Source organism: Panthera pardus, unplaced genomic scaffold (genome assembly GCF_024362965.1).
Source record: "Panthera pardus isolate Hobbes unplaced genomic scaffold, ASM2436296v1 HiC_scaffold_7, whole genome shotgun sequence".
Taxonomy (NCBI): domain Eukaryota; kingdom Metazoa; phylum Chordata; class Mammalia; order Carnivora; family Felidae; genus Panthera; species Panthera pardus.
Window position 1 is genome coordinate 5,249,815 of NW_026527002.1, and position 21,541 is coordinate 5,271,355.

The 21,541-nt window shown below is 43.0% G+C and overlaps 1 protein-coding gene across 1 annotated transcript in view; it reads right to left on the bottom strand.

Moving 5' to 3' along the window:
* Window positions 1-21,541, bottom strand: part of RB1CC1 (RB1 inducible coiled-coil 1) — a 91,472-nt gene that overhangs the window by 18,466 nt on the left and 51,465 nt on the right. Inside the window, exons 13-16 of the mRNA XM_019435236.2 lie at window positions 21,229-21,332; window positions 20,657-20,783; window positions 18,667-20,567; window positions 1,914-2,079 (exon numbers count right to left, since the gene is read on the bottom strand). Coding sequence (XP_019290781.2) covers window positions 1,914-2,079; window positions 18,667-20,567; window positions 20,657-20,783; window positions 21,229-21,332 — 2,298 coding nt within the window. The remainder of the gene's footprint in view (window positions 1-1,913; window positions 2,080-18,666; window positions 20,568-20,656; window positions 20,784-21,228; window positions 21,333-21,541) is intronic.

Sequence of the window (21,541 nt, forward strand, 5' to 3'; positions counted from 1 at the left end):
CAAGAAGCCTGCTTAAGACTCTTTCTCCCTTTGCCCCTCTCCCAGGCACACACACTTGCTCTCTTTCAAAAAAAAAAACAATTAGAAAAAAACCAAAACCCCTTCCTACTATGAAGCCCATGTACTGAAGTGCCTGCACAGATCGCGAAAGTCCCTGTGGCAATTCTCACTGTAGTTTCTTTTATAAAGATGACCAAATGGTTGACAATTTCATTTGCAAAATCTCCATTAAGATCTTCTTTAAACTTAAGAGCCACAGGGGCGCCCTGGTGGCTCAGTCGGTTGAGCATCCGACTTCGGCTCAGGTCATGATCTCACGGCTTCTGAGTTCGAGCCCCGCATCGGGCTCTGTGCTGACAGCTCGGGGCCTGGAGCCTGCTTCAGATTCTGTGTCTTCCTCTCTCTCTCTGCCTCCCCCACTCACACTCTGTCTCTGTCTCTCAAAACCAAATAAACATTAAAAACTTAAGAGCCATAGATGGACGGCAAAGGCCTCTTCCCATCTGCCCAGCATTTGCAATTCCAAAATTAAGAGTCAGGATCCTTCAATTAATGCATACTGCCAATAACACTAAAAACTGGGAGACAGAGTAAGGATATGGCATTTTTAGAGCAAAATTAGTGAATTCATTAAACACTGAGTTAAGCCAGAAAGCATACGTGAAGATGCCTCAAAAGGGGCACTTGTGATGTCTTTTGTTAAGCCATCTCTCTATGTATTATTTATGTAAAAAGAATCAACAAATATTTATAATAGCACACACATTTCTGTCAGTTAATTCATCCCCTACCTAATTCGGGCAATCTAAAATTATGTGTCGCTCATAAAGGAGCACACAGAGAAAGATAGCAAGAGAGTGAGAGTTCATGTCGAATGAATCATACAAGGGAATGTACAACCTCAGATTTTTAAAAACAGAGACATCATTAATGATCTCTTCCTTGGTAATTCTTAAAACTGGTCGCTACTTCGCGAACACTTAAAATTCATTGGCTTCCATAAAGCCGCACTCTTCCTTTTTCTAGTTACTCTCCTTCCTTCTTTTCAGGCTCTCCTTTCTTTCCCCAGGCCTTAAAACTTAAAATGTAAAGTGACTACAGGTTCTGAACTACTGGACTTTCTTGAATTCTAAAAAGACATGAAGGTAATCATACCATCTCAGAAAAGGGAAAAGATCCACATATATCGAACGAATGTGGGTACCAACTATATACCATGTGTCACCGTTTCAGAAACGCATCCCTCGGGGTAAGAAAACCAGGTCACTCTTCTCGCCGGCCCGAGCTGTCACTGCAGACGCCCACTGCCCTACGCGCCCCCCCCCCCCCCCCCCCGCCCCGTGCCTAGCAGTTCTCCCCTCTTTCTCCCTGCCCCAGAGGGCGATCCCTATTAAGTACAAATCAAACTGTGGTCCCTTGATTTCCTCTCCAATTGCTCGTCGTCATCCAGGCCTGCGGTGAAGTACAAGCTCCTTCACCAGACCCCCTACTTCTTAGCGGTCTGGCCCCTGCGTCCTTCACGAGCTTTACACTCTCGGTAGTCATCAATACTAACAAGTGAATCGTCAAAGTTCAACAGCCCGCCATTATCTACCACCGGCCTGTCATGTGGATAAGAATGAGGGAAGTGTAAGAAGTCTGTACCGATTAGCATGTAATTTAGAATAATAAAATTTTAGAGCTCAGGGGGAAAATTCAATCATTATATATGAAGTCGTATAAACACTTAAAAGTAATCGGAATTGAAAATGCTTTTATCATGAGGATATTTAATAAATATTATCAAGGTCAAAGCTGGAAAAATCACATCTAAGATATGAGGCACCCTCAGCTGCACAAAAAAATTATATTCGTTAATTTATATTTAGCTTCTTTAGACCTAAAGTAAATGTAATGAGGGTTGGGGAACATACCTGTTGTTCAGCAATCAGAGATGTTCGAACATTCTGCATTTCTTCATTCTTTCTTTTCTCTTGCTCTTCAAGTTGTTCTAGAAACTTTGCTTTTTCTTCCTGAAGCTTTTCTTGAAGTTCAGCGACTAGGCTTGAAGAATCTTCTCTGGTAGATTCAGTGGCAAGACTTGAAAATTAAATGAAGTATTAAACTTTTCCCCCAAAATAACATATAATCATGAATATATCAAATGCCACAATTCGCTGACATCAGAAAGGCTACGTATCTTCCTTAAACCTAACAATAATTAGGAGATATTTCTGGGTAACCCTCCACCCTTTTTATCTACCAACTGGAAGCAAGTAAGAGGGGAAAGTGCCAGATACTGACACCAGCATGGCTGAACGACTATGATAACCGTATGTGATAAATTCAGGATAACCTGCTTCTACCAGTAAGTGGGAATGTTCTCAATATAAAAATCAATATGCGTCTCAACTCAGTTTCAAATTTCAGTTCTGCTATTCCTACAACTATAATGTACATGACACAGATAAAAAAAGAAAAAAAAGAGAAAGAAAAAAGAAACCCATACGTGAAGATCACGTACGTTGAAAAGACCTTAATTTTTAAAACAGGTTTTGGGTCATTTTGTTAGCTAATGAATAAATAACCCAAAACTACAGGCGGGCTTAAATGTTCACAGTAAATCCACGTATTCCTAATTCATACTCATCTCCCTCGAAATTAGCTAACCCCTGACGGGTTGCTGACAAAGCACCCGAGAGAAGAGAAGAGGAAAGGCGAAGAGAAAAAGCACAAACACAAGTTAGTAAGCACTGTAACTTCTGATACAGAAGTGAATTTTGTCTGTCTTCAACCCAATAATCTTGTACCTCAAAAACCTTTGCCCATGAAGCAGGTAATTAATCCCACCAAAGGAGTCACAAATATGTTAAAACCACAGGAAAAAGGCTGCCGTCTTAGCAAATATTCCCACACTATTTTGGTGACCAAATCAACTCAACTCATTGCTTTAAATGTACACTTACACAATTTCAAATGACACTTTAATGTTTCTGGAATGACGAGGCATTTTACAACCAATGTGGATATTGAAATTGTTTGCTCTTACTTATTCCTGATGTAATTTCATAATCTATAAAATTATTATACAATTAATACAGCAATTGACAATCAGACAAAAACTGTTCACTGTGATTCTTTTAGTCATACTTCCAAATTTACTGATAAAATCTAGTAATTCATATGAACTTGGTCCCCATTTTCTCCTAAGAGATGGTTTTAAATGAGCAAACATCAAGTATGAAGTTAGAGACATAATATTTCTAACAAAGTCTGACACTTCTTAGTTTACAGAAAGGCTTCAACTGGGGAAACACTTAATCCGTAATATAGTAAAAAGGGATAAGGTAAAAGATTTGTTTTCAAAGTTTTCCTTTAGGGCTAGACGACAAAGGGGTACGGAAGGTAAAAACTGTAGCACAGAAAGAAACCTGACAGGCTATGTAAAACAAAGGATTAGGGAGAAAACAGAATATAAATGTGGACTCAACATACCAAGTGTTCAGGATTAAAATTAGGTACACGCAGAGTTTACATATTAGCTTGTCTTCAACAGTGCTTGTCTAATAAAACGTTTTATGTTTTTAATTAAAAAAAAATTTTTTTTTTTTTTGAGAGAGAGAAAAAGAGCAGGAGCCGGGGAAGGGCAGAGAGAGAGGCAGACACAGAATCCGAAGCAGCTCCAGGCTCTGAGCCGTCAGCACAGAGCCCCACGGGGGAATCGAACTCATGAAACTCGAGATCACGACCTGAGCTGAAGTTGGACACCCAACGGCCCCAAAACTTGGGGATTTTATAAGTACAATGTAAAGTCATTAAAGAATTTTATCTAGAGAGAGAATGATAAAATATAAATTCAGGTTTGTGAAAGACTTCTGTGAGGATATTGGTCAGAACACTGGAACACAGTAACAAAGTATAAAGGAGGGAAGGTTCAGCATGAGAAAGGATTCTGGAAGCGTGCGACTCTCTCCAGAGCTCGCATGGGCTCCTGGGGAGGAGGGAGCCGGCCCCGCAGCGCACGACGCACAGCCGCGGTGCAGGGATCCCCAGGGCGCGCCGGGCGAGAACGTTGCCCTGGCCGAAGTACTTCCGGAAGACGGTGTATTGCCTCCCCAAGGACCAGAGACCCTACAGGTGCCAGCGAAAGGCTTTCCATTGGCGGGGGACAGAGGTGCACCCAGAGGGCATATAGCTTTACTGCTGCCTTTGGAGGTGCTACACCACAGATTCTGTGCACTGCGCAGGCAGTGGGACTGTTTTTCTGCGACGAAGGACATCAGACACAGCGTGGAGAGGCTCTACTCTGGAGGATGGGGGGCGGGGCAGTGTGGTGTCAGGTCCTTGAAGATTTGAGTCTTGAATCCCAGCTCCCTGCCCTGCTATTCCGTAGGGCTGCCTCAACAGCAAGGGGTGTGAGATCGCCCCGTCTGGGACGAGAGACTGTGGCGGTGCCGTTTCCCCCCCAACGACAACACCGCAGGACTTCAGAGAGCAGCCCGGTGGCCCATAATGGAGGACGGGCCACTTACACCAAACCCTGCCCCCCTGTGCCTGGCAGCCGCGTGTTTACTTGGGCAGGGGTGACTCGGAGCCAGCGCACAGGGCCTCTCCTGCAGAAGACCAGCACAGAGAGCACTCCGCGGGCACAAAGTGTTCCGAAAATCCAGTGCTTCGAAACGACACCTGCAGTTCTGGGGGAAACAGGACCAGGCCTACTGGGTTTTGTTTTGTTTTGTTTCTTCTTTTGTTCTTTTGGAATCAGGCTCATAGTTTTTTGTTTGTTGGGTTACTTTTTTTTCATTTTTTTTTTCCAGGCTTATTTTAACAAACAAATCAAAGCATACTATTTAAAAGTCCAAACCCGCCCCAGGACAAGCAAGGAGGAGCTCTGCACAGGACTGACCAGTGGGAATGAGCAGCCAAAACTCAACAGCAGAGTGCACACGGTATACGCCAGAAACTCTTCCTGAAGTGCCAGGCTGGGGGCAGTGTATTCCCCCTTTTTAATACGGCATTACTCTCAGGTGCAGAAAACATGACAAGCTTTCGAAACACACAAAAGACAGACACGCAGCCCAAATGACAAGATGGAGGAATTCTCCCTAAAAGAAAGGTCAAGAAGAAATCAAAACCAGAGACGTGCTCAAAACAGATATAAGCGATATATCTGAACAAGAATTTAAAATAGCAGTCATAAGACTACCAGCTGGGCTTGAAGAAAGTATAGAAGACACCCGAGAAAACCTTGCTGCAGAGATCAAAGACCTAACAACTAGTCAGGCTGAAATAAAAAAATGCTATCACTGAGATACAAAACTGACTGGATAGTCACAATGACGACTGAAGAAGCAGAGGAAAGAATAGGTAACACAGAAGATAAAATCATGGGAAATAATGAAGAAAAAAAAAACTACTGGATCATGGGGAGCCTTTAGAGAACTGAGTGACTCCATAAAACAAAGATTATCTGTATCATAGGAGTCCCAGAAGAAGAGCGGGAAAAAGGGGCAGAAGGTTTATCTGAACAAAGTTTTAGCTGAAAATTCCCTAACATGGGGAAGGAAATAGGCACTCAAGTCGAAGAGGCACAGAGAACTCCCCTCAAAATCAACAAACACAGGTCATCACCATGACATATTGTAGTGAAATGTGCAAGATACAAAAATAAAGAAAGATTTCTGAACAAAAGGCCCTTAACTTACAAGGGTAGATACATGAGGTTAGCAGCAGACCTGTCCAGTGAAACTTGGCAGGTCAGAAGGGAGCGTCAGGAAATTGTCAACGTGCTGAATGCAGAAAACATGCAGCCAAGAATTCTTTAGCCAGCAAGGCTGTCATTCAGAATAGAGGGAGAGTTAAAGAATTTCCCAGACAAAAACTGAAGGAGTACATGACCACTAAACCAGCCCTGCAAGAAATTTTAAGGGGGACTCCTTGAGAGGAGAAAAAAATAGAACAAAACAAAAAGATCAAAAGTAACAAGGACTAGACAGGACCAGAGAACATCACCAGAAATATCAACTCTACAGGTAACACAATGGCACTAAATTCACAGCTTTCAATAATCACTCTGAATGCAAATGGACTAAATGCTCCAATCAAAAGACACAGGGTATCAGAATGGATTAAAAAAAACCCCAAGATCCATCTACATGCTGCCGACAAGAGACTCATTTTAGACCTAAAGATATCTGCAGATTCAAAGTGAGGGGGTGGAGACCATCTATCATGCTAACAGTTGTCAAAAGAAAGTCTGAGTAGCCATACTCCTATCAAACACACTATATTTTAATGTTTATTTATTTTTGACAGAGAGAGAGACAGAGCATGAGCCGGGGAGGGGCAGAGAGAGAGGGAGACACAGAATCCAAAGCAGGCTCCAGGTTCTGAGCTGTCAGCACAGAGCTCGATGCGGGGCTCGAACTCACAGACTGTGAGATCATGACCTGAGCCAAAGTCGGACGCTCAACCGACTGAGCCACCCAGGAGCCCCAAACACACTATATTTTAAAACAGAGCCAGCAACAAGCGATGAAGAAGGGCATTATATCATAATTAAGGGGTCTGTCCACCAGGAAGATCTAACAACTGTAAATATTTATGCTCCCAACTTGAAAGCACCCAAATACATAAATCAATTAATAACAAACATAAAGTCAATGGTAATAATACAACAATAGTAGGGGACATTAACAATCCACTTACAGCAACTGACAGATCATTTAGGTAGAATGTCAAGAAAGAAACAATGGCTTTGAATGACACACTGGGCTGGATGGACTTAACAGATATATTCAGAACATTTCATCCTTTTTTTTTTAAAGTTTATTTATTTATTTTGAGAGAGAGAGAGAGAACACATGCAAGTGGGAGAGGGGAAGAGAGACAGAGGGAGAGAGAATCCCAAGCAGGCTCCGCACTGCCAGCATGGGGCCTGAGGCGGGGCTTGAACTCACGAACCACGAGATCATGACCTGAGCTGAAGTTAGACCCTTAACTGACAGAGCCACCCATGTGCCCCTCAGAACATTTCATCCTAAAGCAGCAAAATACACATTCTTCTTGAGTGCACACGGAACATTCTCCAGAACAGATCACATACTGGGTCACAAATCAGCCCGTGACAGGTACAAAAAATTGAGATCATACCATACATGTTTTCAGACCATAACATGATGAAACTTGAGGTCAACCACAAGACAAAGTTTGGAAAGCCCTCAAATACATGGAGGTTAAAGAACATCCTACTAAAGAATGAATGGGTTAACCAGGAAATTAAAGAAGAAATAAAAAAGACATAGAAGCAAACGAATATGAAAACACAACAGTCCAAACCCTTTGGATACAGCTAAAGCAGTCATAAGGTGAAAGTGTATTGCAATTCAGGCCTAGCTCATGAAGCAGGAAAGGTCCTAAGTATACAAATTAACCAAAGGAGCTAGAAAAGGAATAGCAAACAAAGCCTAAAGCCAGCAGAAGGGAAATAAAGATTAGAGTAGAAATAAAGGCTACAGGAACAAACAAAAAAACCCAGTAGAACAGATCAACAAAACTAAGACCTGGTTCTCTGATGAAATCTTAGCAAGACCTACCAAAAAAGAGAATGACCCAAACAGATAAAATCACAAGTGAAAGAGGAGAGATCACAAACACCACAGAAATACCAACAATTATAAGAGAATACTATGGAAAATTATATGCCAACAAACTGGACAACCTGGAAGAAATGGACACATTCCTAAGCACTCACACATTTCCAAAACTCAAACAGGAAGAAACAGAAAATTTGAACAGACCCATAACCAGCGAAGAAATTGAATCAGTCATCAAAAGTCTCCCAACAAACAAGAGTCCTAGGCCAGATGGCTTCCCAGAGGAATTCTACCAGACATTTAAAGAAGAGTTAATACTTATTCTCAAACTCTTCCAAAAAAGCTTCCAAACTCATTCTATGAAGCCAGCATTGCCTTGATTTCAAAACCAGACAAAAACCCCACTAACAAGCAGAATTACAGGCCAATATTCGTGATGAACCTGGATGCAAAAATTCTCAACAAGATAGCAGAAACTGAATTCAACAGCAAATTAAAAGAATTATTCACCATGATCAAGTGGGATTCATTTCTGGGCCACAGGTCTGGTTCAATATTCCCAACTCAATGTGATATACCACATTAATAGAAGAAAGGGTAAGAGCCATATGATCCTGCCAACAGATGAAGAGCATTGGACAAAATACAGTATCCATTCTTGATAGAAACCTCAACAAAGTAGGAACAGAAGGAATACACCTCAACATCATAAAGGCCACATATCAAAGACCCACAGCTAATACCATCCTCAGTGGGGAAAAACTGAGAGCTTTTCCCCTATGGTCAGGAACAAGACAAGGATGCCCACTCTCACCATTACTATTTAACACAGGATGGGATTCTTAGCCACAGCAATCAGACCTCAAAAAGAAATAAAGGGAAGACAAATCAGCAAGGCGGAAGTCAAACTCCCACTATTTGAAGCTGCGTGATATTCTACGTAGAAAACCTGAAAGGCTCCACCAAACAATTGCTAGAATACATGAACTCAGCGAAGTTGCAGGATACAAAAATCAATGTGCATAATCTGTTGCATTTCTATGCACCAATAATAATAGAAAAAGAAAGAGCAGTAGAAAAAGAAATCAAGGAATCAATCCCATTTACAACTGCACCAAAAACAGTAAGATACCTAGGAATAAACTAAAGAGGTTAAAGATGTGTAGTCTGAAAACTACAGAACACTTATTAATATTGTTAAAATGTATTACCCAACGCAATCTATACATTTCATGCAATCCCCATCAAAATACCACCAGCATTCTTCACAGAGCTAGATCAAACAATCCTAAAATTTGTATGAAACCACAAAAGACCCTAAATAGCCAAAGCAATCCTGAAAAAGAAAAATAAAACTGGAGGCATCACAATTCTGGATTTCAAGCTAGATCACAAAGCTGTAGTCATCAAGACACTATGGTCCTGGCACAAAAACATATGCAAACATATGCCAACACATGCATATGCCAACATATGCAAACACCACACACACACACACTCTTTGCACTTCCTGTGTACACAGGTGTATGAGAAAGCCCTTTCCCCTTAAAAATAAGGTATACTATTAATTTTTCCCAGTTACATAGGAAGGAATGCATCTTATTTTAATTTTGCATTTCCTTAATCCCACGTAGACTGAAAAGCTACTTGCATGTTAGCCATTTGTACTTCTTCACTGATATGGCTGTTTATATCCTCTGCCCATTTGCCTAACGGCTTGCCTTTTCCTTACTGACTTGTGGGAGTTACATTATGGACACAACCAATATCCTTGTGTCTTGCTGCTGCTTCCCACCGTCCCTCCACGATGCCTCTGGCACATGTGCAACCAACCGAGTGGTGGAAAGCAAGGAGGTGTGCTGGGCTGTGTCATCGCCTCAGCATCATTTCTTCTCACCGATTTCCTTTCTTTTGTTTTAAAAGTTTATTCATTTTTGGGGGGGTCAGAGAGAGGGGCGGGGGGGGGGGAGAGAGAGAGAGAGAGCGAGAGAGTGTGTGAGTAGGGGAGAGGCAGAGGGAGAATCCTGAGCAGGCACTGCGCTGTCAGCACGGAGCCCAACGCCGGGATCAATCTCACAAACCGTGACATCATGACCTGAGCCCACACTGAGGGTCGGGGGCTTTAACCGACTGAGTCGCCCAAGTGCCCCTACTTATTTTTTTTCAAATGTTTCTTCTGTGTGACAGAGAAGCCTAGAACTGCACCGTCCAGAAACTCCTTCCCAGTTAAGTTCTGAGTTCAAGTTTGCCAATGATAGACGAGAAAGAGTCTGTCACTCTCCAGAGGTGGCTATGGCTAGATATGGGGGCTACGTAAGATTCCGAAGGGTTTTCCAAGTGAAATGCCTGCACTGGTGCCCCACTAGGCAACTGATGTGGAAGTCTCCAAGGAACTGTAGCCATTTCCTTTTTTTTTTTTTTAATGTTTATATATTTTTGAGAGAAAGAGCAAGCAAGGGAAGGGGTGGGGTGGGGGGGGGGGGGAAGAGAGGACCTAACAGTCTCTGTGCTGTCAGTGCAGAGCCCGATGTGGGGCTCGATCCCAGAGCTGAGATCAACAGTCAGATGCTTAGCCAGCTGAGCCACCCAGGTGACCCTGTAGCCATTTCCTGACGAGCCACCCACTTTTGGTGCTTCCGATGGCTTTGAATCCAGATTTCCAGGTCTTCAGCAGCAACTCCCTTACCCCGTCCCTCCCTTAGGTCTCCCCAAATTCACAGAAGTTCTCATTTTAATATATAACCCTTTAATCCTGGAGTATTTAAGAGATTCTGTTTTCTAGACTCAATCCTAACAGACACAAATATGATCCTTGGGGGAAAAGAGCATAAAGACAGCAGTCTGGAATTGGATGCTCTGATCTGCAGGCAGTCGTGACCTCACTGCCAGCGGGACACGAACTCTGGGAGAATAGGGCATTCCAGGGCCTAACAGCTGACACCTATAGCTGTCTGGCTCAGTGGCTCAGGTGGCTAAAGGTTTTAGAGACGCCATAGCTGTCCCCACCGAATCCCACCCAGGTGTTTTGGCCAGCAGCAGCAGCCTCTGTTCCCTCATCTAAAGATTAGTGTCCCCTTGCCCCAGGGTCCCATCTCAACAAGCTGACCCCTCTCAACCGGCTCCCCTACTATTTAATTACTTCCAGACCCATCTCTACTTTCAAATCTCCAGATCCCAGGCGAGTTGAAAATCTAACCAAGGAGGAAGTCCAACTGCAAAGTTTCCATTTATTTTGGTAGCAATATAGGGAACATGTATGGGAATACATCCGACAGGAGTCTGAAGGGGAAAGGCAAACATAGGGATAACCGAGGCCACAATTATCTGTACAGCTACAATAATCAGAGACTCTACATTCAATGTTAACAGTTTACTTCACTGCCTGCCTGACACCTGGACCTAATGGCCAACACTACAAGAGAATGCGATGCGGAGAGGAGATATTCTAGACTACAGGCAGGCACACAAAGGCGGGTAGGCCAGATGCAGCTTTTACCCGTTGGTGTAACTCAAGTTTTACTGCAACGCGGCCACACCCAGTCATTTATATGGTCTCACTTGCCTCTTGCCAAGTGAGTAGCGTGGACAGAAACCTTATCGAAGGGTTACAATGGTGCCAACCAGTCCCTTTATCAACGATTCTCAAAGTGTGATCCACGGAACCCTGAGGTGACTAGAACACTTTCAAGGGATCAGTAAGAGCACAGCTATTTTCATAATAATACTAAAATGACATGTCTCTTATACTTTGCTGTCATCTGTACATGATAAGATCGCTGATCCCTTAGCATAAATTAAAGACAATAGTGCCAAACTGTACTTTTAGTCACTGTTTCCTTTCCATCAAGGCAGTCGAAGCGATAAAGAAAAAGGCAGGTTGATTTTGGAACATCCGTAATGTGGTAAAAATTGTCACTATCGAAATCTGACCACGGAGTATGCACTTTTTAGTGTCAGGTGTGACAAAATGAGAACATATAAAGCCCTTCTGCCGCTTCCAGAAGCGTGTCTGTCTCACGGAACAGTTCTTGTATGACTGTTCTGGCTGTGTGAATTTGGCTGCTTTTTTCATCCTATACGATTTCTATTTGAAAAATGACAATCTTTGTTATTTAAATTTGAGTTTTCCAACAGACATTTTTTTTTTCAAAAATGACCCACATGAGTGTGTTACTTCAATGAACACCTGACAGAATTTACCAGTGGTAAAATGTCACTCTTTAAGAATAAATTAAAATTTTAGAAAATTTGGGGCACTTGGCTGGCTCCGTCAGATGTTAACTCTTAATCTTGGGGTCATGAGTTCAAGCCCCATGTTGGGTGGGCATAGAGAAAATGTAAAACTAACAACCCCCCCACCGTGCCCCAAACCTTAGAAAACTTGTATCTGCCACTATAAGTTTGAGAGCTTCCTAGCACCTAAGATCTTTTTCATAAAATTGGTAGGTATATTAACATCTGATTTTTCTGTCAATAAAATATGTCAGTATTTACAAGATCCGTTTAACTCCGGGAACCAGTGGTTTTCAAATGACCAAAATCATGCATGAGTAAAACATCCACTCCAAGTGCAAGACAGATCGTTCAACAGATATTAGCAAGTAACAGTAGGAAAAAAATCCACTTGACAGTTTAATATTCCATACTGAAACCAATGTTTAAGAAATCATCATTTGTTGGATTTTTATTTAGTATCAAAGAAATATTCACAAGCATCTGAACAAGCTCTTGAAATATACCTCTTTTCCAGTTACATGTAAGTGAAAGGCTGAATTTTTATCACCCGTTAATCAAAAGACACCGCAACAGATTGGACGCAGAAACAGGAGACTCCATTAAGCCAAACATTAAGGAGATCTACAAATGTATAAACACAATGGCACTCTTCTCACTAATTTTCATCTTAGAAAACGGTTTTTAAAGAACAAATTTCGTCTTGAGGAGGACACCCAAAGAATGATGGTGACAGGCACCGTGGAAGAGATTTATTATTTGTACCCTGGGAGGGTCCAGAGAATGTACCCTTCGCCAAAACTTTGGGAAATTCGACTTCAAAAGGCTCTGTAGTGGTACTCCGCAGGACAAGGAGAGCAGAGTGGGGCGAAATCGCTGAAAATCAATGACCTTAACGGGAATGACAAGACTCTGGAGGGGTGGAGGCCGATCAGCGGCACTTAACCAGACACACGATGTGGGGCTGTTATAGACAGCAGTGCTGGAGCGGCAATTAGAAGGTCTGACCCAGAAACACTCTGGTGCTGGCTGTTCGCAGGGCTAAGACAGAATGGGATGATCAAGGATTAAAACTTCAAAAGCCTGTTTTGTTTGGTTTTGTTTTTTTACAACTCAGTATCTGCTGCTCAGAGAGCTAATTAAAATACAGAGAATCACTACCCCTCACCCAATCCCAAGACCTGAGTCAGTCACCAACTACAATGCCAAAGTTTGATATTATGGTCTCTTTTATAGTCTTTAGCATAGGGACCTGTGCCCACTTCTCAGGCTGACTGTGTACTCTGGGTAAGTAATTAACCAACTCTGGAGGGACTAATGAATGCTGGCTCTGAAGGGGCTCGAATGTCACTGCAGTCCACCAGGAGATTATGGACAGCCAGGTGATACATGGAGCTTGGACCCAGTGGGTCCCTTACATCCACAATTTATAGTGGAACAGACACAAAAGCAACTGTTGGAGATACCCTGTTGGTTCCCTTATTTACGGAATGGAGACGTATCATGGTGAAAAGCCAAGTCAAATCCCTAAAACCGCCTCTCGCTTCACATGATATAAGGGAGATATCTACCACATTCTTATTCAACTTAAGTGTGTGTCCTGTAGAAAACGCACAAAAACAATGGATTCTCGTCAATTCGATCAGGCAGCGGCTCCAAGAAAACAGTTATTCCACACGTGCCCTCTCTGCTGTGGCAAATCAGCAAGGCTACCACTACCTGACACGGAGCTACTGACTTAGTGATTTCTTTCCCCTTCGTAGCTCTAAGTAGACACCGGGGCTGACAAACTCCTTTAAAGGGACGGGTGAACATTTTCGCCGGATGACCCGTCACACCTACTCAACTACGCCAAAAGCAACCACAGGCAACAAACAGGTCAAGCAACGGGTATCTGTGTATTCCGATACAGCTGCGTTTACAAAAACAAGTGGTGAGCTGGATTCCCACAGGCCAGTCTGTCAATCCCTAGTATAGACCCCAAGAGTCCGTCAAATTTCACCTACAGCAACAGCAATACGCTTCCAATGTCTTATCGTCTCTGGATTATACCAATTCTCTAGTCCTCTGTTAAAACCACGCTGGCAGGGATATTGGTCTTCTGGCGATTCCTCAAGATATCACACTAATCTGAGAGGTGGGGAAAAAGAAGAAAAAAAACAGATCACACCAATCCGATACAGTTATGGCATTTATGCACCTTGGGCCAAGCAGGCAAAAGCGGCAACCACCTGAGCTACCAGGGCAAGGCACACGTGTGCCAGAAGGTGAGCGATAAAGCAACAGATGAAAATTCAGCTGCTTGTTGGCACGGTGAAATTTCTAAGCGCCCGGTGGTCTGATCACGTGAGCTGCCCCCTCTAAGGTGAAGGGCCAAGCTGCTGCCAGGGGAGCATCTCGGAATCCTGCAGGCAAGACGCACCTGGGTATGCCGCTCCGACTCGTTTACGGGAGAACCTGTGAGGCTCCCTGGTCGGTAGAAGGCCCAGAGCGGCGAGCAAGTCGCTCGGCCCCTCGGGCCACGTTTGCCAGAAGACGCCTGAAGTGTCGGTAGCAGAGATGAACACCGCACAGAGCTTTTGGCGAGGCCGATACGAGAAATCACAGCTGAGACCCTTAGAATTGTGAAGCGCACCACCAGCTCCCTGTCGTAAAGTGACTGCGGCTTGCTGCTGGGGCTGTACAGATTGACAGACTGGCCACGGTCCCCCAAGCTACTGGGTGGCCTGAGCTGACCGTCGTCAAGCGAACACTTGAAACCACAGGCTGGGTAGACACAGCAGTCTTCTTTCAGAAGACAGGTGTGGCGTGCGTGAGAGCCAACGAAATACGGCACAAGTAAGAGGCTCCGGTTCCCAAGGTGCCTCCTCCCGCTACACTGCCTCTCTCCCCCTCACCGCTCTGACATTCACCAGGAGCGAAAAAAACTGGCAGGCCTGGTTTCACCAGGATTCTGCAAAATGCACTGCCACGATTCAAAGGTCCAGTTGAGGTACAGAGCCCCACTGAGGAGTGGCTCCGAAGAAGAGTAGAGAAGGGAAAGTTCCCAGCGGCAACATGTCAAACAGTGTACCCGAAGTTAGCTGGGAGGAGAAATGGTCAGGGGTACAGATTTACGCTGCTTCACGGAGACTGGTCAAAGGCTCGGCTGGATAGTGAGGGACTCGGGAGAAACTAGATTGAAAGCTGGTGGGAAGGTTTCTGGAAAAGAAATACGGATCACACTCTTAAATGTGCAGGATATGTAAGTATGAGATTAGGTTCTGAGTATATTCTGTCCCGCTGTGAGGAACCTCTTGATTCTCAGATGGGCAAGGTGAGCATTCTGTGAGTATCAATCAGTCCTATTCAAAAGGTTCACGGACAACTATCCACAGAGGCGGGAAGTGAGGTTACATATGGGCTCGGTAACATGGATTTCTGTGCGTCTAGTAACCAGCAGCGAGCCCCCGATATGGCAGTGCTCATTTGGGAGACCAGCCAGCTACCTGGTGGCAGGCTGATCCCACGGGACTGTTTCCGTCATAAAAAGGATAGTAATCTGTCTTCACAAAGACAGTTTATTACTCTCCGAATGGAACTACCTTCCATGCCCGCAGTATTTCTGAACATACCCACCATTCCGGAACAGACAAAAGGCCTTATTCACTGCCATGATATTCTACTAGAATTGCTTCTGAACAAGGAATTTCATTTTACAGCGAAACATATGTAGCCATGGCCTGTAGCCCGTGGAAGTCACTTATCTTACCACACAGGCCAACCCTTAAAACAGCTGGGTTGATACAACTGTGGATCACTGCACCGAAAGCTCAGTTAGGGTACCAGATGGGCGGCATTCTGAATGGCCAGGCTGAAGGATGCAGTGCGCGCCCTGAACCACAGACTACTTTGTGAAACGAATCCTCCCACAGTTAGAACACACAGGCTGGACAACCAGGGATGAAAACTAGAATAACTAGTATCTCAATGAGCCAAGAGCAAAAATTTTGCTTCCCTTCCCTACAACTCTGGACCCTGCCAGTTTAGTTCCCTGCAAAAGAATTCCTTTGCCAAGAGACAGAACCGGGGCCCCAGTGAACCGGAAGCTTCAACCACCACATGGACACCTAGGGCTCATCGCAGCACGGAATCAACACACAAAGAAAGAAGCTGCATTATGTACTGATACGACTGAACTTATCAACGGGAAACAGCTGCTCCTGCACTGTAAGGGCAGAGGAAGATGCCTGAAAGTCAGAAGCTTTCCTAGGATGTCTCTTGGCACTGCTGTGTCCATTGAGAAACAAATGAGCACCTACATGAACCGCATTACAGGAGGAACCATTAACGGCAGTCTCTTCAGGCCAAGAAGTGAAATCAGCGGAGGTAACGTCTAAGGTAGAAAATGGAGTGCGGAACAGAAGGAAGCTGCAAATACCTACTAGAGTTGCAAGACTAATTAGAGAAATAAAGACTACCATAATTAAACCTCTACATATTGGATCAATTTTTTTTATCTTTATTCCCCTTCTCTCATTATTTTACTATGTAATTAATGTTGTGACAAGTGTAGTTAACCCTGTATTTCAGTATTTAACCTACAGAATATCAAAGAGAGATTAGGTCTGTGCAGAGAGAAACATGAAGAGCTCCAGGACGGCTAAAATGACAGAATGAGTCTCACGTGTCGAAGAGGGTGAGGCTATCGGAGGTGATGTGAGGGACATAAGCTGAATCACGTCCAACAGAAACCTGACATTTTAAGTGTCTCTATTTGGAATCAATATGGGTAGAGACAGGAAGGCTCCCCTGAGTTGGAAATGGGAGGTATACAGTGCTGGACTGTCATCATTCTGCCACTGCTCTCCCTCCTCTTCTAGAATCTCATCCGCACTGTACTGCAGAGAGGCTATATTTCCGAGAATCCCCTTCTAACTAACTGCAAGTTTGCCAATGAAAAGAAGTTAGGAAAAAAACTTCAAATAAACCAAAAGAAGGAAATCAATGAATTAAAAAAGGAAGAAGTCCTTGAAAACACTTGAAATTTGCAAAACAATCCTTCTCTGGAAATCCAAGATGCTAATCCATTTTATTATTATTTTTTCCTATTTTTTAAAGAAGTTTATTTATTTTAAGAGAGAGTGCACACGCACAAGATCTGGAAAGGAGAAAGGCAGTCCAGGCTTACTCTCCAGAGGTGGGTGTACCCAAGATAATTTCCACAGGAGCTTCCTGTCAAGTGAGTGAGAGCGGCCCATTTTGTGCTACAGACTGAGCTGCATCACTGGGGCTTGGAAGAGATTCTGGGTCGCCACAGCAGCTTTCCAGTGAGCCGTGAAGAGCTATCAGCTTTGGTGGGCATTTCAGCATCTGTTTTCTTTCACCAGAGCTTTCCTTGTTTTTAGAAGCCATTCCCTTGACCTTAGCTCCTCTAGCCCCGTAAATGTTCGTGCAGGCCCTGATTCCTGGATTAAACCCTCCAATCCCCCCAGAATACGTAAAGAGTTTCTGTTTTCAAAACAGAAGGGGAAGTTGAACTGTAGGTCAATATATGCATATTACACAGCAGAAAGTCAATCACAAGAGACTGTAAAAGTGATCAGGCAAGAAACAGGTTAAAACATACCAGGCATACAAACCTATAAATATATTCACTTGGAAGAATTAGTGATAGAGCTCGTGGATAATGCTCCAGAAATTCTTTATTAGGCCATAAAACCCCTCAGTGGAATTTAAAGAGCAGAAATAACTGAAGACTACTTCTCTGGTCAAAAGGCAGTAACATCAGACAGGAACAATATTAAAAATGCAAAAAACCCAAAGCCCCCAAAAAACAACCCCCACTGTATAAAACCTGGAATTTAAAAACATTATCTTTTGAACCGCAGAGGGAATAACTGAACTTTAGTATGAACTTTAATATCAAGAAAATAACAATGAAACTAGCCCCAATTTAGAATTTAGCCTTTACTAAGCGCTGCTCAGAGGAAGGTGTTATCTTTCATACATACGCAACTTCTTAAAATGGTTTATTTACTTTATTTATTTACTTTGAGAGAGAGCGAGAGAGCACGAGCGAGCAGGGGAAGGGGCAAAGAGAGAGGTGAGAGAATCCCAGGCAGGTTCCGCACTGCCAGTGCAGAGCCTGATGCAGGGCTCGATCCCACAAACCGTGAGATCACAACCTGAGCCGAAATCAAGAGTTGGGATGCTTAACCGACTGAGCCACCCAGGTGCCCCACACATCCACAATTTAAAAAGAAGGGAAAACAGTAATTTTCAACTGGAAGAAATTAGAAAAAAAAAACTTCACATAAACCAAAGGGAATTTAATGAATTAAAAAGGAAGTTGTCCTTGAAAACACTTGAAATTTGAAAAAAAAAAAAAAATCATCCTCTGGAAGTCCAAGTGCTAATCCATTTTATTATTATTTTTTCTATTTTTTTTTAAGTTTATTTAATTTGAGAGAGTGCACACGCACACATGTGCTCACGGGGGAGGGGCACAGAGAGTGAAGTGAGCGAGTGAGCGAGCGAGAATCCCAAGCAGGCTCCACACTGTGAGCAAGGAGCCCTACAAATCGTAAGATCAGGACTTGAGCTGAAATCAAGAGCCGGATGCTTAACTGACTGATCCACCCAGGGGCCTCATCAAGATACTAATCCATTTTACAAAGCCACTAATGGACTTAGGTAGTGTTATTTTTTAAATGTTTCTAAGAAACACTGACTATAAAAGTTTTTATTTTATAAAAATACCTGTTACTATATTTACCTAAGATATGTAAGTAAATCAAGGTACTGTGATTACACACACAATTAAAATTTGACTCGCCAATATTTTCATTCTATAATTACAGCCTAAAGTAATTCTTACCTTTTTGCTATTTGATTCTCAAGATGTTTAACTTTTTCTAATAACTCTTTCTCAACAGCTTCTCTCTCCAATTTAAACTCCTTTAGGGCAGTCTGAACAGCTTCTTCTTTTTCACAATTAAGCTTCTGAATTAACCGTTCTCGGTCTTGTTCCTGGCTCATGACAAATTTCTCTTTGTCCTTCTCAAGTTTCTGGATAATAGCTTCATACTTCTCCTCCTGCTGGGTGAGTTTTTCCTCTTTTTGCTTTTCAAGAGCACTCAATTCCGCATCCAGTTTACCCTGCAGTTCAGCTATTTCTTCTTTCAGGTTTTTTTCCACTTCAAATGCTTGGTGGTGCAAGGATGTTACTTGGTTTAATTCAGCTTTCAGCAGGTCAGATTCTTCTTCGTGTCTACTAATTAACTCTGAAATGCACTGATCTTTTTCAATGGCCATTAAAGTTCTTAGTTCTGCCAAGCCCACCTGGTAGCTTTCGTTATTATCCTGAATCTTTTGGTTGAGTTTACTTATCTCTGTTCTCAAATTTTCCGTCTCTTGTTCAAGGAGAGATTTTAAGGTCTCCTTCTGCTGGGCTCTGCTTTCTTCCAGCAAAATTTTTATTTCATCGGTTTCTGCTTCCTTCAACGCAAGTTCAACCTCTAACTTACATCTCACGTCCGACAGATCGGAAACTTTGAGTTTTAATTCCTGGAGCTGTTGTTCTTTCTCCTGGATAGCGGCGGCATGAGACTCCTGGATCTGGTCGATTCTGTGCTGATTCTCCTTCTTCAATTTCTCCAAAGACGCCCCGTGGTCGGTCTTGGCCTTCTCGACCTCCTGCATGTGCCTGGCGTGCAGAGCGTCCTCGAGCTCCTTGAGGTGACGCTGCTCTAAGCCCTGGAGCTCCGTCCGCAACAACTGAATCTTCTCATCATTTTCCACGTGCAGCTTCTGCAGGTCTTCCAGAACGGTCTCCCGCGAGTGTTTCAGCTCGTCGATTTCGCAGCTCTGAGTGCGCATGAGACTTTCCATCTCCAGCAACTTCTGATCCTTCTCATTTTGCAGGCAGATGACGGCTTCTTTTTCGTGTTTAACCAAAGCAAATTCGTTATCTTTGTTTTGTAAAACCTCCTCGAGGCACGCCAAGTCTCCTTTCAGCTTTTTAATTTTGTTTTCGTTTTCCTCGCTCTCCTTTCTGAGTGCAGCAAGTCTGTCTTCGTACTCACTTTTTAAAGACTGCAGTTCTTTTTGATGTTTTTCGTTTAGTGTCATTTCCAGAGAATATCTTACCTTTTCAATAACGTTTCTTATTTCTAATGCTGTACATTTTAAAGAATTTGAGAAGTCACACTGTCCTTTCTGGACAAATGTTCTGAAGTGGCAAAGGTCTTTCTTGATGGTTTGTATACTGAAATGCGAGTCTTGGGCAACAAGTCGGCACTTTTCCAACTGGACATTTAGAGAAGCACGATCTCCTAAATCCTCTTTCCCACATACAGTTGTATCCTGCATCCGTCTACTGTCTATTGCATTGATGACTGATGAATAAAGCGATTCCACCATCATTTCTGGACTCTGTGGATCACTTATAGGATTAGGAGATGACAAATTTTCTTCTATTACAAACTCATTCACAGCAGACATAAAATCCGATTCAGGACTTTCTGCTAATGAATCTAAGTCCAACGAAACTTGATGAATAGTCTGTTCTATGTTTGGATGAGGGATAGTTTCAAAATCAAAGGTATGTGCATCGATGCTATCTGGAGATAATTCTTCTAAGGGACACACCGCAGGACACAAGGGATCCTGAACGGCGAGCGGAGGAGGAGTTCTCGGTGAGGTAGTAGTTGCAATTCCTGCTGTACTTTCTATCCTTGGTGAGGAAGCCGACTGCGGGGATACCTGACCCACGGATGCCTGGAAGAGAGAGGGACAGGCTTTACAGAGCTACAGCAACAAAAACACGTAATACCAGTGAAGCAACCACTTGTAAGAACTTAATTTGCCTTTTGTTCACTCAGTAGATCTGTAATGGTCTGTGACATTTCATCCAAACTTTGTGCTGCTTTTACCAAATTGTGTAGAGCGAGTACATGCTGGTGTAGAGGTTCAAAATCACAAAGTAAGGGAACCCTGAAACAGAATGCAATTAAATTAGAGTTCTGATTCTGCAATGACAAGATGGATACCTACACGCAAATATGTCAAACTGTGTCCAAAATAACTACAGTATTAACATCCTCTTCAAATCAACCCCAGCAACAGCTTCAGGGGCCTGAGGCATAATCATTACAGTGATGAATTAGAAATCCCCCACAGTATACAAAAAGTCCGAGTAATTACTAGAAAAGAAATTAATTGCATGTAAGGCATTAATTTCCTTCTGTTTTATCTTCGTTTTCTGATCATTTGCATATTCCCTAGAAATCTCCTAAAGCAGCACAGGAAAGCCAGTCTATCATAACGCATTTCTATATTCGGGCATCTCCTAAGACTACTGGTGCTACTTTCCACAGCTCCAAAATAAGGAAAACATTGTAAGGGGATAACCCAAGTCAAAAACACTAATGACATTTACCTGAGGAATGGCTGAACTTCTGAAGGACAAAATGATTGCAGAAACTGTAGATCTTTTAATGAAATATCTGGAAGTTCACAGTCAAACTTTCGAGGCTTCTGTGTCTACACAAAACAAAACAAATCAACTCAAAAGTGACCAAAAGACATAAGAGGACAAACTCACGAATGCTTCTTTACTGTCATTAATTCCAATATAACAAAGAAGCAAACGTGCTACAAAGCCCCTACTAACATTTAAGGAATAGAATAAAACAAAATAAAAACAAGGGACTGTTCAATGACAACATGGTATACTATTTTCTGAGTCTCAA